This window comes from Sceloporus occidentalis, unplaced genomic scaffold, assembly GCF_023333645.1.
Source record: "Sceloporus occidentalis isolate IW3139 unplaced genomic scaffold, rSceOcc1.0.p SCAF_31, whole genome shotgun sequence".
In the NCBI taxonomy this organism is placed as follows: domain Eukaryota; kingdom Metazoa; phylum Chordata; class Lepidosauria; order Squamata; family Phrynosomatidae; genus Sceloporus; species Sceloporus occidentalis.
This window is the reverse complement of record NW_028317011.1, coordinates 4,003,915-4,022,207: the sequence shown is the minus strand read 5'-3', so window position 1 is coordinate 4,022,207 and position 18,293 is coordinate 4,003,915. Positions and strand designations below refer to the sequence as shown.

Genomic DNA, 18,293 nt, shown 5'->3' with positions numbered 1-18,293 from the left:
GTGTGAGGGGCAGATCGCCGGGGTAGGTGGTGATGGAGGTCCACAGACCTCCATCAAGGTAAGATAGTGCTAGTGACGGCATGGTGCCGTCGTTAGCACCTGACTGGGACTGCTAGCGACGGCACCATGCCGTCGTTAACAGTCAAGGACTGTCCTGGGTGATTGCAAATTCGGCGGGGGGGCAAGGAATAACCTAGGGCCTTGCCCCCCTGTAGCGACGCCACTGCATTGAGGTTTTCCTGATTGAGTAGATATCAAGCTGTGCCATTACTTGGGAGAGTATGCGCTCCAGAAACGGAGCTCGAACATCACAAATATTCAGAATACATGTCAATCGCTGCTTTTAGAATTCTCTCACACTGCGAATTGACACAATAGATGTTGGAGTATGTTCGGGTTCATGCATAGTTGTATTTTTAATTGAGAACACAGTCCTTTTAACCCCTTCATGACAATGGCTGATTTTATTTTTTGTACCCTTCATGACAATTGCCTTTTTTCTGATTTTTACTCATCTATAAAAAAAACAATGGAAAACCCTTCTAAATAGATTCTACTATTTATCCGGAGTTTAGAAATACCCAATGGTTTTATGTGTTTTTGCTTTTTTCTGCTCGTTAAATAAAAGTCAAGATTGGTTTTATTGTTTTTCATGGAAATGCCATGATCTGGCTTGCCTTTTCCGTCTTTTTTTTTTTTTAATAAAATCCTAAAAATGGCTGGCCCTAGTAATTATTGGTCCTGCTTCTAACCAGGTGCATAAAAAGTAAATCATCTTTTGCTATCTAAATGGTTTGAAGGTAGGAAATAAAGGGTCTTTTTACTTTATATAAAAAAAAAATTAAAAAAGCCCCAAGGATTTGATTTATAGTTTTGCCTGCGCCAAGTCAGTTTTCCCTTTGCAAAACATTCCAGGTGATTTCAGCTTTAAGCCATCTGTCTACTTTTAAAGTCTGTTTCACATAAACATCATGAATGGATGTGTAAACAGAGCAGGTTCCTGCACAAACCGATGAGCTCCAACACTGCTGCAAGTAAAGCCCTTTAAAGGGATAGACCAGCTTCACTGCGAGAATATGGACCGTGTGTAATCTTTGAGGCCACCACAGCACTGAACAGAGACAACCATAGGATTAATACATTACAACATGCGGATACAGAAAGAGAAGAGGGGGGCCCTGTTCTTGGCAGCTTACAAACCTATGTGCGGGAGGGGGACCTATATGTGGGAACAGTGAATGGAATGCTTCTGCTTCCATTACAAAAACCAGGTGCCCACTTTGTTACAGCTATGTTATCTCTCCCCTGCGCGAGATTCTACATACAGTCTACTTATTAAAGAAAAAAAAAAGATTAGTTAAAATGGTTAGTTACCGGCTTTGAGATTACAAATTGACAAGTCAAAAAGCCTATATATATATATATATATATATATATATATATATATATATATATATATATATATATATATATATTCTACACACTTACACGTATGCATACATATACACATACACAAATACTTGTTCCTTAGAAGGCATTTTTAAGATGAGATTAAAACATCCACAGAAAAAAAAAAAAAAAAAAAAAAAAAGCTTTCCCCTGTTCTGTTGGAGGATTCCCCTGCCTGGTGTATAATTCCTATATTTTGTCTCATTACACTTGAATTTAGCAATCTCATCCAGACGTACCAGTCTTTTCTCAGAAAGAAACAGGCCCAATCTGGCAAGGCTGTCTTTATGCTTGAAAAGTTGCATTCCAGAAATTGCATTTTGTTTAATCTCTGAACACTTTCCAGTTCAACATCTTTTTTTGAATTTGTACGGCATAGTCAAGGTGTTATCTTAATATTATTATTAATAATAAATAATACACAAAGCAGCAATATCACACTCATCTTGTGCAATACTTTCACTTTAATGCAGAACAGCTTGCTTAATTTTGTAGCAGCTGCCTGTGATTGTGCACTGCTGGAAACACTATTATCAATTATCTTTTCTATAGCGTTAACCTAAAAAGCAAAATTCTTAAAATCCCTTAAGAATCCCCCCAGGTATTCGAAGCGAAAAAACTGCATAAATTTAAAGGGTCCTCTTGGCTATCATATACATTAAAATGAAAATGTTCCTTTAACTCAAATACCGAGATGCTACTTAATACATGAAAAATTAAAAAGAACATATGTTACATATACAGTATATTCTGCTCCATTCCGACTGTATAAAATAAATAAAGCAACCGTTATCACATCTAGAGTGTTTTTATTATGTGTTCACTCACCTGGTTAAAATGTGACACACACACTTGGACAGATCGCAGATCGCTTTCTAAGCTTGTTTAATGCCATGACGTGCCAGGCACGTCATTGGTCGCTAACCAACTGTTTTTCCCCATCACGTCACTGTCATTAAGGGTTAACATCTCAGTAGGTAATAATTTATACCAACTACAAGCAGAGACACACAGAACCCAAAGTCAAACAGATGCCCAAATCAGAAAAAGACGTAAAAAGGTGCATAAGCTTTCAGGACCTCAGGAGGGAAACATACAATCTAAAGAAGAGACTTCTGAGGTACCAAACACTTATGTAACCTTACAGCTTTTTCTATGTTGGCCCAATAAAGGGAATCAACTTTAACCAACAGCATCACTTTCTCTTGTGCCAATAGCACCATATCCATTTTCCTTATAAAAAATGTTTAGGTACGGAACCTAAATTATTAGTGTATAGTAACAATAGTTAGTCATGACTGGTTTCAGGTTGAAATACTATGAAGGAAGACAAATGTGCCTTCTTACAAGAAATTCACTCATATCTTTAATACAAACGGCTGCTTGGGTGTCTTCGGTTCAATTCACATCTTATCCGACTACACTGAACAGAATGCCGGGATGGCGTCCCAAACCTTTTTATAGAAACACATGACGTTATGGGAGTCCCTAAAGAAAGAAGCCATCTGACACAATGCTTTGGAGGCGTATATCACTCAAATAGGCCGGGCCAAGAAAAAGTTTGTCTTATTAAGATGCGAACTAGATATTGGTGCTTCAGGCCGGGGAAGACAGTGTTTGTCGCATAAGCCTTCTCACGGCAGTGACCCTTTAGGACACTCCTGAGCAGTGTTCCCTCTAAGCTGTGCGCTTGTGCGCGCACACACAGCTTTCAGAGGGAGCGCACATGAACAAAAATTGTGCGCACAACCAGTAGCGTACCGAAGGGGGGGGGGGGCGGTCAGTTACCGGTTGTGTGCACAGCACCCTTCCAGAGACGGACAGTAATGTCTGCCGCTAGAGGAGCAAGCTCGGATGGGGAGATCAAGGATCTCCCTCCAACCGGCTTAAAATCAATCAAGGGAGCGGGAGGTCTGTTAATACAGACCTCTGATCCTGCTCCCTTGCGATGCGGGCGGCAACTGATGCTGTGCGTCTGGATTTGATGTCAGATCCCGGCGCACAGCACTGAAGCCACACCCACCATCTTTACTGCACCGGAAGGAGAGGACACAGAAGAGGAAGAACGAAGAGGAGGAAAAGTGACAGAGAAAAGGTAGGAAAACACTCAGAGTGAATTAGTAAGTGTGTGAGAGTGATGGGTGTTATGTTGTAGTTTAAACGGAATGTTTGTGAATGAGTGTGTGTGTAATAGCATGGATGTGTAAGTGTGGGGGGGGGGGATAGCATGGCATAGGGAGGCTGTAATCATATTCCTATCATGCTCAGGTTCCAGCATGTACTGGCTGCCTGTGCATGATAGGAGTGAGATTGCTGGTAGCAATTATATATTTTTTTTGTTCAATTTTGGTGTGTTAACCACACCTTTATTAAAAGTAACACACCAAAATTGGACAGAGAAATTTGATTATATATATATATATATATATATATATATATATATGTATATTTTTGCTAACAGCAATCCCACTCCTATCATGCCCAAGTAACCAGTATATGCTAGAACCTGGGCATGATGGGAGTGTGATTGCTGTTAATTATATATTTTGTTATTGATTTTTTTGTCTAATTTTGGTTTTACTTTTAATAAGTGTTTTTTTTTATTTTTGTTTTTAAAAGGTGTGTGGGGGGGGTCATTTTCAGTTTCAGTCAAGTGAATTCTACATTTTCAGGTCCAGAATTTTCATTTTGGTATAGATAGATAGATAGATAGATAGATAGATAGATACTAGGCCAGACACTAGAGTGGTAGGCCTACACCACATCAATGTTTGGCTTAGTATATCGTGATTGCGGTTATGCTGCATTATTGTCAATGTCTGGCTCAATGTATAGTGATATGTTGTACCACGGTCAATGTGTGCCTCTCTATATAGTGATAGGTGTTATGCTGTACCACCGTCAGTGTGTGCCTCAGTATATAGTGATAGCAGTTATGCTGTACCACCATCAATGTTTGCCTCAGTATATAATGAAAGCAGTTATGCTGTACCACCGTCGATGTTTGCCTCAGTATATAATGATAGCAGTTATGCTGTACCACCGTCAATGTTTGCCTCAGTATATAATGATAGCAGTTATGCTGTACCACTGTCAATGTCTGCCTCAGTATATAGTGATAGGTGTTATGTTGTACCACCTTCAATGTCTGCCTTAGTAAATAATGATAACAGTTATGCTGTACCCCTGTCAATGTTTGCCCAACGATAGAAGCTATGCAGTTTTAAAGTCTGTGTGTGGGGGTCCCACGTACAGGATCCGCCCCAGGTGCCAAATACTCTAGGTACGCCCCTGCGCACAACAGTTTTTCCCAATTTAATTTTTATCCTTTATGCGGCCTGGAGCCTCCGCTTGTGATCCGCTCATAATTTACTTATGCAGTGAGAATTTCACCTTTAAAAAAAACATTACAGTAAGTAATACTGTTGTGTAACTAATACTACATTATCACACTATAATGTAGTGTTATTAACCATGAGCGAGCTGTTCCAAAAATATAGAACAATTTAAATTTAACATTTGCAGAAGCATATTGTGCGCAAAAAAAATTTGGCTCTGGGAAAATTTTTGCACAAGAGAAATTTTCTGCGCACACCACCTAAAAAAAAATTAGAGGGAATATTGGTCCTGAGGTAGAAAGCATGAGGAGGAACAAGCAGATGGTTATGTGCTTTATCAGCAAAGCCGCAGCACTGACAAAACCTCAAAGGCCTGCAGCTAAAATAGCATATCAGTCTCCTCATACATACTGCTTCCTGTGCGACTAAGGACAAACTCCAAGGAATACACGTTTGTGTGTCAGCATGATAGATAGATATATATATATATATATATATATATACACACACACACACACACAGTTCGGCAGGTTACAGTAACCATCACAAGCTCCTCGCTGAAACACTTCCAGTGCCCTCTGGTGCATAGTGTCCCAAGTGCTGTGTAATTCATCAAGTACCGGCAGCACTGGGGTAATTAAGGAGAAATTAGGGCGAATCCAAATGCCATGAAACAGAGGTGTATTTTAAAAACCACACGCCATTTATACACAGCAAGCTTCATGTTATAACCACCGCCTTTGCGGGGGGCCAGACCTCCTTTACACGGCGACAGTCAGCACGCCCTTCCAGCTACTCCGTGCCCCTTGCTCCCATACAAGCCACCATTCAGCAGGGCCCCTGGCAAGTCCCCTCGGCGGCGCCCTGTGGCGTGCTCCTTCCCTCACCCCCCGGTGTGTCTGCGCCGCTCAGCTTTGCTTGTACCCGGCCCAGCTTGCTCGTTTTCAAACGCACTGGCCCAGGGTCTTTGCCGCCGCCCCACCTGACCCTCACCTGAGGCTCTCCCGCTCAGTTTCACGAACCTCACCAGCGGCTCCCCTCCGCCGGCTTCCGCGGCCATGACAGTAAGCGCACCACGATAACAGCCCCGCACGGAAACACGAGACAGCCGCTAGAGGCACCAATACTTATCGGCGCTGCGACGTGCGGGATCTAATCAGACACGGTTACCATCAACTGGCAATCTGTGAGCGATCCGTCCCCAAATCGTAAAACGGATATTATGTGTCCGTTGCGATCGGATTGCTTAGTAACGTGTCGAGAAGAATGAATACATCTGTAATGTAATATTCCTGAACTGTGTAACGTTATGATGCTACATATGTATATAACGGTGCTGCACCGACTACACAAAACGTTCGCGGCACTATCTAACATGTTAAGCAAATAAATCTAAGCAGTTCGGCATTTTATCTTTCCTCTGAAGAGCTTATCATATAAAACGTTTTAACGGGGATCTGTCGCTTAAAGCCCTGTGTAACTTGTCTTTTAGAGAGTCTGATGATGTGATTCTGCCATTAAGTATATCTTTATGAAAAGGGAGGGCACACAATCGCCCTCTGGGCAGTGTGTAATAAGCTGCGGGGGGGGGGGGGTGCATCTGAGATCCCTGTGGGCCAGTCCAATAATTAGCTCCAGCAATACCTTGGCCAGTGATTTTTGTCAGAATTCCACTAGATCCATGACCAGTAATTTACTCAGGTTTCCAGACAACTGCAAGAGACTAATAGTGCACTTTGATGCGATGCTTGTCTCGGCCCAGCTCGGAGCTAAAGCAGCATCCCTGCTAAGGTAGAAGACCAGTGGCCACTCATCATCAGGTTTAATAACTTATGACAGATGATGCGGAAGCTCTTATACCTTCGAGCTCGACGCTAACCTCAAACAAGCATCTGGCCCATCGAGTGATAATTCTCGGCACACCAGGTTGCATGAAGACCTACGGAGTCCGTTTCCATTGCCTTTCATTGGGGACCATTTTTCAGATTTAGTTGCCGCAGGTTTGTTATAAAGGTCTACCACTGGATACATCCCTTATTTACTTAATGGAACGCGTGACCTTTTTTACCATCATGGCGTTATATTTGTCAGGGATAACACATGACTTGTTCTGTAATAAATCAGCCACTATAACCAACTGAATTTGTGATTACAGAGAAGTCCCATGAAAAAATATACTTCATCTTCAGCATGAAATCCATAATAATCTGTGTTTTTATTTCATTTGGCTTCAATAAGCTTCCTTTATCTTCAGGCCTGGAGATTTTCCATGCTTCAGTCAGTCAGCAGCCCATTTCTAAAACAAAATCAATGAGGGTATTTTTAATTTATGATTGACTTTATTTGCGATTTGCCCGGTGCGGTTTACATATAACACGTGTGTAAACACACTCTCTTATACATACGACTCTCACACATAAACGCATAATTCTTAGGTATCTGGGTTCTTATGCCATCTTTAGCACCGACGCTCACCTGGGAATAGCTGATTTGCATGCAAGAGCAACACCTTAGCCTATGTTGGTTCCCATGACAATATTATGAAGTGCGATGACATGGAAGACTTGAGGGACTGCCAGGGGAAACGCGGGACGCCTGCCTTCCCTTACTTCTGTGGTAAAAGGGGAGTAAGACGCAGGGACACTCCAGACGTTGCCAAGGTGATAGCACTACCTTTACCACTTTATTCCACCACTATTCCTTATACAAAACCCTCATCGTGTGAATCAAATGACAGCCTTGTGACGCGAACCCTTTTTTTTCATGAACTTGTTTAATAATAATAACTACAGCAATGATATTCACATATGGCGCGTTACACCACAGGAGTTAACACATTGCTATAGTGATTTGCCGCTGATCCGGAAGTGAAACACGCTGCCTCGTTTCCTCCGCTCAGCTGCGGGATTCGAAACATATGCTTCCGGCGGCACTAAAATGGCGGCGCCCAGCGAGTCGAGCACGGAGGTCTCGTTAAGATCTCCAGAGGGGACCCCCAGTAAAGTTCGAGATCTGATAAACGAGGGGATCGTTAACGAGGATAATGGCACCAGGTGAGGGGCTAGCAGGGGGTGCTGCATCGACTACTTTAATCGCGCTAGTTCGTGCTTTTAGTAAATGAATCGCTGATTGGCGGCGGTGTTATTTTTACGCCAAAACATACAATGTTAAGTAGCAGTTTTTGTAGGGTGTATTGCAAGGTCATCCGGCCCGTTGTGCTTTTTAAAATGACCCCCAGGCTTAAAGTAAGATTGTGGTGGCAGTAGTTCAGTAAACTCATTGATATCAGAAGTGATTCATTCTACATCTCTTTCTTGCTGTTAAATGTCTTTTATCAGAATAATAATAATGTTAAGTGTGTGTGAAGAGAGAGAAGCGTGTGTATCTATATTTACCTCTGTGTGCCCGCGCATGCACACACAGTGTATGGATGTGTGTTTAAATGAAAGCTTTGTTAACTTGTTATTTAGAAAAGAAGCCCCTGTTTCAGCAGAAGAAAGCAATGACTTTGAAGGATCATCAGACGCGAACCCTAGCGAGACCACGAGTAAGGATGCATTCTTCAGTAGAGTGGAATCTTTCTCAATATCCTTTTTTGTTTACGATTTTTTGTAAGAAGGTATGCATTAGTCTTGGTTAGTTTATACTCCTGATTCTAGTGTACTGTGACATATTATTTTGAAGTTGTGGATGGTTTTCTCTGTCTTGAAATGCCGTACATAAGAAAATCAAAACACATTCTGTGTGGTTCAGAAAACCATGTCCCATCTCATTCGTTAAATTTAAATATTCATTCTCTGAAGGCCACCATATTACCCGTTACGGTATTTTCTTTTCTGGAATGAAAGGTTTCCCATTGAAAAAATAACATGGCATATTAAAATGTACTTTTTTTTTTTTTTTTTTCTTTGCATTATTGTAATCGCATTTTACTGATCAGTTCGCTTAGTGCTACAGTGCAACATTGTCTAATACGAGCATGGTGGGGAAGCATTGCTTTTACTCGTCCTTACAAAGTAAGTGCCTACTCCCTAAACAGTGCGTCTGAAGAAGTATTGTGGTTTGCGCCTTCCTGGCTTCAGTATACGTTACGGAGATCCATTGTCTGCGGTCTTCTGCTGCAAGAGAATGTGGCTATCTGTCTTTAATTTATAATGAAATCACTAAGGCATCTTCAGTGTTTGCTCACACGTGGAACTATGCATTATACATGGCCACCTCAGCCCTTCTTGCTGTAGCAACTGCAAAGATTGTAAGCTTGCGAGCAGGGCTCTCTCCACCTAATGTATCGGCTTGTCTTAGTCTGTGCTGCGTAAGCTGTTGGTGCTATATAAATAAGATGATGATAATAATGTTTACCCTGTAAACTGAATAGTGAAGTGAGAGAGTTGAAATTACAGTGAATAAACTCTAGAGATTTCATGTTGACTTGAGTAAAATGCCAGAAATTTACTACACCGGACTGCTGACTATTAACATTTAAAAGTGCAAAAGCCGACGGTTTTATTTATAGAATGGTTCTTATCTGCCGACATAGTCTACCCATTTTTTCCCCTCCGAGAATATACCCTACAATACATAATATTGTATATGTGGATATAGCAGCAATTAGTCCCAATTTATTTTTGGGGCAAATGACATGAGCCCAGTGTAGTTGATAAAGTGTCCCTTTCTAGCCCACAAAGTCAGCACAGGTTTGTTTAAGCTTAGCCCATGTTAGGCGGTATATGAATATGGTGCTGTTTGAATATTACGCATTAGTCTGAGTATTGATCATTTCATAGATAAGATGTAAATGCAATTTGTGAGAATTGCAAGCTTAACCCTGTTCATAAGACACCAATCCTTCTATAAACGGCATTTTGGAAAAGCGACATGAAAAGAATGCCATAGACATGAAAATGTGCATTATGTTTGAGTTCTTATGTTTTATTATTTATTTAAAGTGTCTATTGTCACCTACATGGGCTACGCGTGCAACCTTAGATGCATTGAATTGGGGAAAATATACTAAAGCAGGGGGAACCTTAAAGAAATAGAAAAAAAAATGATATATATATATATATATATATATATATATATATATATATATAAAATAGGTAATCATCCTGCCTTTATATAATGGGATGTAAGTTTTTCTATGAGTAGCTGCACTTGTCCTGGAAATACAATATATTGGCTTCCGCAGGTAAGCTGTGTATAAGGTTGCCAGCAAACTTCCAAAAATGTGTCTTTTGACCTGTTGCGGTAAAAGGGGTTAAATGATGGCTTGTCTTCTGCTACACATTTCCTTAATGTGAAAACTCATTGACCTGGGCAGGAAAGCCTCCAGAGCTGTCCCCTCTTGCCTGTGCCGGTTTCGGATGGTGCAACATCTCGTGTGACATGTTGAAGTGCTCCAGCTGCCTCGCCTATCTCTGTGCCAGCCTGCAACCAACCTTAGATGTCATCAAATGTAAGTACATGTTTAGTGTGTTGTTCTGTACTGGGAGCCAGCAGTAAACAGCTGGAAATCCTTAGCGGATGAGCAGGTGATGTGAATGTCAGATGATTTATAGCTATCATTGGCGCCTGCAAGGAGGAAGAGGGCATGCAGTACTTTACTCTTACAGTGAGTAGTTTTGCTGAAAACCGGCTTAAATCCAGATTTTTTTTTTTTCTGTCTTGACTTGCAGTTCAGCGTAATTCCTTTTTGAATTCATTATGTTTTCAGAGACCTACCATAACATCAGCTGGTAGACCTTACCCCAGGTGCTGGTAGGCAGAATTTTGTGGAAGATTGAACAGTTATTCTTATTTGTTTGTAAAGTGTGATTGCTTAGGCTTTAAACTGTGATATACTTCTCGTTCATGCAGTTATATCTTCCTTCAAATGTTAGGCTCTATGGGAAAGCCCCATGAACAAAAATGTTTCTTTTAAAAGAGGCACGGCAGTCATCCTATGCACTTAAATGTGTTATGTTGCAGCGACAGGGATAATTTAAACTAAGAAAAGGGAAATCGTGGCTTAACAAGCTCATGGCAATAAAGCTCCCCTTTTAGGGGACAATAAGATGTATGATGAGATCTCCCTTTAAAATAAATCCGATCTATGACCGTTAAGAAAGAGGTAGAAAAGATTTGTACGCAATGTATCTGGAGCATATAAAATACACTCTTGTTTTGTTGCTTAGACAAGGAGCGCTGTGCGGAATTGCAGGAATCGCTGAAGAACGCGCATAAGAAGTACTGCTTCTGGCCTGATAATCCATGCCCAGGTACAGTGTTAACGTATCCGCTGTCTGCCATTCTACACGTGAACAATGTGGATCCCTTTTCTCTTCGGTTGTATGTTTAGACATTATTTAAATGCCTTTCCTCAGAAAGGAACCCAAAGCTGGTGCACTTAAAATAAGCGTTAATGTAGAGAAGTTGTCTTCTTACCATAGTTGTGACGGAAGCCTCCATCACTGGGACCACTGGAGAGGCCTGACTGCCAGCCTCCTCCCTATTGACTATGGGCCCTGGGTTTGTAAAGACTTCTGTGGCTACCCCCAGCAGTATCATCTCATCACTGGCTGAGGGGATTATCTCCGGCAGACAGCCAGGATCTGCCACCAGGGAGTGACCACCATTGTTTCAGTTTAATGTTGTATAAATCAGCCCCCCCCCCCCCCTATAGTATTGTTAGTCCCGTTACTGCCCCTTTTTTTGGATATATCCAGTCCTGTGTGTCTGAAATAAATTGGTCTTCGTTTGGTTTTACCCTACACTGAGTCTCGGCTAGTGACTGGGGAACCGGGGAAAGTGTGTTGTCCCAGGCTAAGGGAGCACAAGTCAGTGGAGGTAGTCGGTCGGGCTATCCAGCTCTGTGACAATAGTCAATAATAATTAAGTTAAACTGAAAGTTTAAATGTATGGCATTTTGTCACAGAATTAGTTTTATATCCTCCATTTTTATTATTTTAAAAGGAAACCAGTGCCTTTCAACTAAAGTACAGATATCACTTTGAGAACAGAATCTGGCATGAATTAGCTAGGCTAGAAGTGGAATAATTTAGTTTATACAAAAAAAGGCCTGAGTTATTCCCTTTTTTTTAGCAGATTTTTATTTTTTGTTATTGTGCTGTACGTTTTTAAGCTCTCCGCAGACCTATTTGTAATAACATTCTTTCACACAGATCATTACTGGACTCTTATGGTCACAGAGCCATCTGCCGTGCTGAGTGAATTTGTGGAGCGTTTCCAGAACCTTTGTCACCTAGAAATGCAGCTTCCACCCCTCAATCCCGAGGACTTGAATAGCATGGTAAGAAAACCTTGGGACATGCAATCATCTCCCTGTTAGACACCATTCTGCGCATGTTTGATTCTCAATAAAAGTCTTTATGGTCCCGCAGGAAATTAAGACGGATGTCCTTGGACGCGTAGCTTTATGGATTGGTCTGCTCAGCCAGGCATGTTTAATTATAAAGCTTGGTTAGCGTTTTGCTTTTCTACTTGGTTATTGGAGTGTTAAGCCAATGCTCTCTTCTAGCTCTGTAACCTCTACAGGGTCTTGTTAATTTGCAATGGTTAAACCATGTGTCGGTTTGCGTGATTTCACACTGAAGTAGCAAACCAAGAAGCTGTTATGTTGCAGAGGATCATAATACCATTACTTAAAAATAATAATAATTAAAAAAAAGTATTGTTTATTATAAAATCATATTAATGACTGCTGTGCTCATGTTGTATGATGTGTCAGCCTGTAAGCCTTTGTGCACACCGCATATGTTTTCATGAGCAATGTATTTTAATACGGGGGGGGAATTAAGCTTCAGTACTCCTGTTATCTGTACCTGCAGTGCTTTTATGGTGGTCTTGCATTCATAACTTCCTCAGGTGTAGCATGTATTGGCATAAGTAACCATAAATAAGTGCGTTTATTCCAGTTATTGTTTCAGAGCTCTTAAATTTGACACTCTTAATCTACTAAAGTATTAGCTATTTAGAATGTAAATTCACAACTAAAGCTTTGCTGTTTCCACACTCAGGGACTCACTAAGGACACCGTGAGTTTACTTCTCCAACTCATAGATGATGAGATGAAACCTAAGGATGCCAGGGAAAATCTGTCTGCTACCCTGCCCACTGATTCTTTACGAGTCCATATAACTGCCTGTATCCTGGCACTCTGTGGATGGAACAGAAGGTGTGTATGTCAGGGGTCGACAAATTTGGTTTGGATTTAGTAGCCAGCCAAAAAAGTTAGGAGCTGTGTGTTTTTTCTTAGGAGCCTTTTCTTCCCCTATCGTATTTTTAAATTCCTGGCCCCCAGGGTTTATCGAACCTGGCCATACACCAACATACCCTTTTACACCCTCTAACACCACACAATAACAGACACATGCTAACATCTTATGCTCACAAACACTAACAACGTACAGTATAACACATACACGTTAACATTCTATGCTCATGTACACAAATGTTCACACCATACACTAATACATACACCCTCATGCTAATGCCATACTGTAACATAAACAACACTATACACGCTAGCACCACTCTTATACACGTGCAAACACACTCACACTGGCTAACACTACATATATATATATATATATATATATATATATATATATATATATATATATATATAATATACACTATGAACACACACGCCCTGAATCTGGCACTACAACAAACTGAAAACAGTCCAAACTGAAAAATGCGCACCTCCCAAATGTGGCCTTTTACAGGGGATCACTGGTATCACTGTACTCGGGAGATGTTGTTGAATACATATTGGGGTGGTCTTTGGCAGTGATATATACCTGGAGCCCATACATGTGTGTGTGTGTGTGGTGGTGGGGGGGATTGTATCACAAACTGAGTGGTGGTACAATTAGTGCATGTAAAGTGTGGTTTTTTGTTTTTTTTCCACAGTTTTATGTGTGTATCTAAACTGTCCATAAAGCTAGTGGGGGAAAAACATACCCAAAACATGAATTAACTTACCCTGAAACACTCTGTATACCTGGGATTTTCATCTATGATGTCTAAACGCCAAATTTTCCAAGGTGACAGATATTAAACCACCCCATAAAACTATACGTTACAAAAAAATAAACAACCCAGGGTATTTCACTAGGGCCATTTTGACACTTTTTAGCAAGTCTTTTTGATACCAATCTCTTCCAAAATTGGTGTTTTAACACAAATATCGCATCATGCTTTTTATTAAATAAGCAACTTCATAAAAAAAAAAAATACTATGTTCAGCAGTGTCCCCCAAGTTACTTTAGCTAGTTTAGTACCCCCCCCCCCCTGAATTCGTTACATAGTAACTGGGGAGCTTTGCCGGAGTTGGGAAAGGGATTTTTGAAATAAATTTATCCAGATAGCTACAACGGGAATTTTCTTTTTACTTAATTCTTTTTTTTAATTTCTTGTACATTTATTTAGCGTTTAGGTGTATTTTGTTTTTACACTGCTTTTATTTAGAGATCAGTGCACAGAGATTTGATCACCTGTTAGGGTTCCCATGGACAGCAATCGGGTGGATCCTGTATGGAGCTCCATGACATCTGCCATAGATACTGCAGCATTACGTTCCCGCACACCTGATCGCACACCTGAACAGACTCCCATCTTGTAGCATTTGCAGAGCCAATGCTGCAGCTGAGAGGAGCCAAGTATATCGCGGGCAGTGAGATGTTATATGGAACAAAACTCACAGAAAGTAGTGAAGATAAGGGGCAAATGCACATGGGTGGATTTTGTGGTGGTACTGTGTTGAATACAGGAGAGTAGTGCTTTTAATTCCATAGTTGTCTTCCCCACTTTGTTAAAAGTACCTCCCCACCAACTTGTCTTTTCAGCCCATCGTCTCTGTCCCAGCCTCTCTCTGTCGTATATTGTAAACAGTGTATGAGGAAGGTTGGGCTGTGGAGTTTCAAGCAGCTGGACACTGTAGACACGGACACATCCCCAGGGACTCCTATCACTCCGGTGTCTCCAGGAGAAGGGCAAAGCGATCGAACACCCTTGGGTGTTATGAACCCAAACAGGAGAGTCACTCGCAGCCAGGACATTGAACAGGTGAGCTTTCCTCCAGTTTTTCTGTTCTGAAAAATGGGAAAAGTCTGAAATTGAATGTTGCATACAAAAGGACATTAAGTCCTCACACATGATCATTGTCTAAGGTTAAGGTTATCTTTAGCAGAGGAACAGAAAGGTATGGGATTACCTATGAGGTGATTGACAGGTAGACTGATTTTTATTGTTTCTCCTTTACTCACTACAGAGCCCTTCTACGGTCTACACGCGAAAACGCAGCTGGGAACTTTCAAGCCCGGGAGAATCTGAGGCGTTCAGAAGTCGTCCAGTGACCCGCAGCATGGGGCAAGATGCTCCAGAACCGGGTTCCAGTCCACATCGGAAAGTCAAGAGGCTTCGTCTCTGTTCAAGCAGCAGCTCAGTGAGTTCTTGTGTTCAGGACATAATTTGATGAAATTTGTTTTATTAATACTTTTGGTTTTGCTGGTATTTTTTCTTTTCCTACCTGCCAGAGAGCTAAAGGTTGAAGATTAATTTAAAATGCGTGCTTCTCATAAAACGGCACTTTGTAAGTTTAAGACTTTTTGGAGGTCATAGACTGTATCAGAAAACATTGTCTCTTTCTCTTTATGGTGCATTTATGTTGATAATGAAATGTTGTCCTACGTACACAAATCAATTCTATGTGTATATGTATCGTACGGTGTATTACTGATATTACCTGCTTATACTGGATATTACTGGTATATGGCTTTTTAAAAATGTATTTAAAATGTTTCATTGTTTAAAGCTTACAGCCCTTGTTAACAGTTATTTGGGGAATATATTTTGGGAATAAGAAAAACTAAATGAAGTGAAATGGAAAAAGGTGTACATGGTAGAGAAAACAAGCAACAAGTGAATAAGTAGGTTATTTAAAGAGAGAAAGGAAAAAAAAAAAAAAAACAGCAAGTTGTGGAATTATGGCATCTGATGTTTTCCTTACCCTTCTTCTCAATGTCTTCTACGTAGGACACATCTCCCAGGGGTTGCTTTGACCCTTTGTATCAGCACAGGCGCTGGTGTCCATGGGTGACCGTGTACAAGACAGGCACAGCAAAAGAGACTGATACCATGAGCACTAAAGAGACGGAAAGGGCAATGGAATGTGGCTGGAAAGAAATATTACAAGTGCTGCTGGCAGATGTCAAATCCAGATCCCTCACTGAGCAAGACTCCTCAGTAAGTATTATCAGAAGAGGGTGGGGAACTCGAGCTGACGTGGGATCTTGATTTTCTGCTTTATAAAGCTGGGAACGTGTTGTATTATGAATTATAGAGCAATACAGTAAGCAAACAGTATGGCCTATTCATCAAATTGATTCTTAATTGTAAAAGCAATGCCAAGATCAAATATAGCTAACTCTAAATGCAATGCATGGATTCAATCTATATTTTGTTATGTTTCAATTTAGAGTGTATCAGAAAAGTCCAGCAAGATCTTCAGGCTCTTTCGGCAGTGGCAGACCATCACTTCATCATAAAAACCACTGGATACATAATCTGACCTCTTTTCAGTGTCCCTGATACTGTATATACCTGACTTTATTGTGTAGCCTCCAGTTTCTGGCATCTACAAAGTTGTCTGGACTCCAGTGCACCTAACAGAACTGTATTGTGTAAGACAAGTTTGCGATTGCCTTGATGCCATGGCATTAATGACATGGCTGATATGCTGACCTTTTATATTAAGAAGAGTAAAATTAAATACAGAGGCTTGATGTTGGAAAATCCCCATCCTTTATTTGCATACCAATAAATGACAACTGGAGAAACTGCTGCCTTTAAATCCATTTGTTTTGTTTAGTAATATTCAGCACTGCTAACATATATGTCTAAATGGGCACATTTTTCTTAAAATGTGCTTGAATAAGATGTACAGCGTTTGGCAACTCTTTGAGTTTTTGTCTGCCTAGTAAATGCGCATCAGGTCTCCTTACCACTTCTCCTCGTGCCTTTGCTGACCTGTGCACTCACTTTTAAGCATGGTAGCATAGTCCGTTTTAACTTGTTAGTGATTAATCATTTTATACCCGCCCAACCAAAATTGTTCTCCCAGGTCCACAAATAAATGGATTTATACTACCGTTTTACTGCAAGTATCACATTAAAAATAAGATTTAAAAACTATTGCATTTTCTGACTGTGGTACACGATAGAAGGACTTGGTGTTAATCACCACCTTGACTAATGAAAGTCTATGAAGAAAACAACCTCATGAAGATTCAGCTCAGTGTAGAGCATGGGAAATTATCCAAAATATCCAGATGGACAACAGCGGCAGCCTCCAGGTCTGCAGATAAAGGAAGTTAATTGGAACAAAAGGAGATAACATTATTTTCAATGTCAAGTTATACCGCTGTACAAAGTAAACTGTTTCAATGGGATATCCCCTTTAACGTCACAAATAGCTGCCCTGTGTTAACTTTACATATCACTGTAAATAAATATCATACCGCTAAGTTTGTGTAATGCCATATATGCTACTAACTTAATGCCTGTGTGAAAACCCATTGGGTGCTCTGATGCTCCTCCTGTATGCTGTGTAGAATAGTGTTTGTAAAATGGGGAAGCACAACCATAGTTGTAACTGTACATAGTTGTACAGTGTGAGCTGTATTGCAAACAAGAACTGTAGTAAGGGGATACCACTCCACCTTTTAGTATTTCACTCTACATAGATGGGATTCCACACCTCCTCCAGCTACAGCATGGTGGTAGTCCTCGGTAACTTCATAGAGGTTTGTAAGGTTAAGCATAGTTCTGTGTCCATTATTGGTGTATTCAATTTACATGGGAAAACCTCTTTTCCCGCAAATTACAGTATTAAGCTAAGCCTCAGACACTCTAGCTTTAGATGATGACCTCTCGTTCTAACGTATTTCCTCAAATTAAAAAAAGAAATGTTACGAGGCATAATCTGAAGCTAGAGGATCAGAGGCTTAGGTGTGATGTAGGGAAGCTTTACTTTAATAAAAGAGGGTGATAGATAAATGGAAGCGCCTCCAAGCAGAAATGGCGATAGCATGGGATAGGCAGAAAGCGATCAGAATCTAAGACGAGACCAGGCACTGATTAAGGCGTGAGTCCTTATATCCGGAAAAACGGGCAGACTAGATCGGGCGAATAGTTCTTATCTTCTGTCGAATCTATATTTTCTGTAACTTCATCTGAAACACAAGTGAATCCTCGACTTATGTAAGTGGATCTTTCCCCCAAAATACGCGTAAACTGAGTTTTACGTAACTCCGAGGCATGTTTTATTATATGTATACTGTACCTTAGTCAGTTGAGGTAAGGGTGGGTGTGGTGGCGGCGGCGGCACATGAAGCAGACTATGGCTCTTCTCCTAATGCAGCGTCAATGCTGGTGCAAGGTTGATCCCATTTCACCAGAAATGTTTGTCAAAGTTTGAACAGTTGCCCCCTTTCCCCCCCCCCC

General features: G+C 40.8%; 2 protein-coding genes across 2 annotated transcripts in view; one reads left to right on the top strand and one right to left on the bottom strand.

The window, feature by feature from the left end:
- The window catches only part of LOC149298750 (kelch domain-containing protein 10), a 33,630-nt gene extending 27,783 nt beyond the window's left edge, over positions 1-5,847 (bottom strand). Inside the window, exon 1 of the mRNA XM_089487253.1 lies at positions 5,781-5,847. Coding sequence (XP_089343379.1) covers positions 5,781-5,847 — 67 coding nt within the window. The remainder of the gene's footprint in view (positions 1-5,780) is intronic.
- Positions 5,848-7,724: 1,877 nt separating this feature from the next.
- LOC149298749 (zinc finger C3HC-type protein 1-like) lies at positions 7,725-16,336 on the top strand. Its single transcript, XM_089487077.1, has 10 exons — positions 7,725-7,840; positions 8,258-8,372; positions 10,092-10,242; positions 10,961-11,044; positions 11,948-12,075; positions 12,803-12,960; positions 14,636-14,855; positions 15,061-15,234; positions 15,825-16,034; positions 16,268-16,336. Exons 1-10 carry the CDS (start codon positions 7,725-7,727, stop codon positions 16,334-16,336), a joined length of 1,425 nt encoding a protein of 474 aa, XP_089343203.1.
- The last annotated feature ends 1,957 nt before the right edge of the window (positions 16,337-18,293 follow it).

Coding starts and splice junctions, on each gene's coding strand:
- LOC149298749 (XM_089487077.1), top strand. CDS start 7,725: ATGGCGGCGCCCAGCGAGTCGAGCACGGAGGTCTCGTTAAGATCTCCA. Junction 8,373..10,091: donor GTAGAGTGGAATCTTTCTCA/ATATCCTTTTTT, acceptor TAATGTGAAAAC/TCATTGACCTGGGCAGGAAA. Junction 16,035..16,267: donor TCACTGAGCAAGACTCCTCA/GTAAGTATTATC, acceptor GTTTCAATTTAG/AGTGTATCAGAAAAGTCCAG.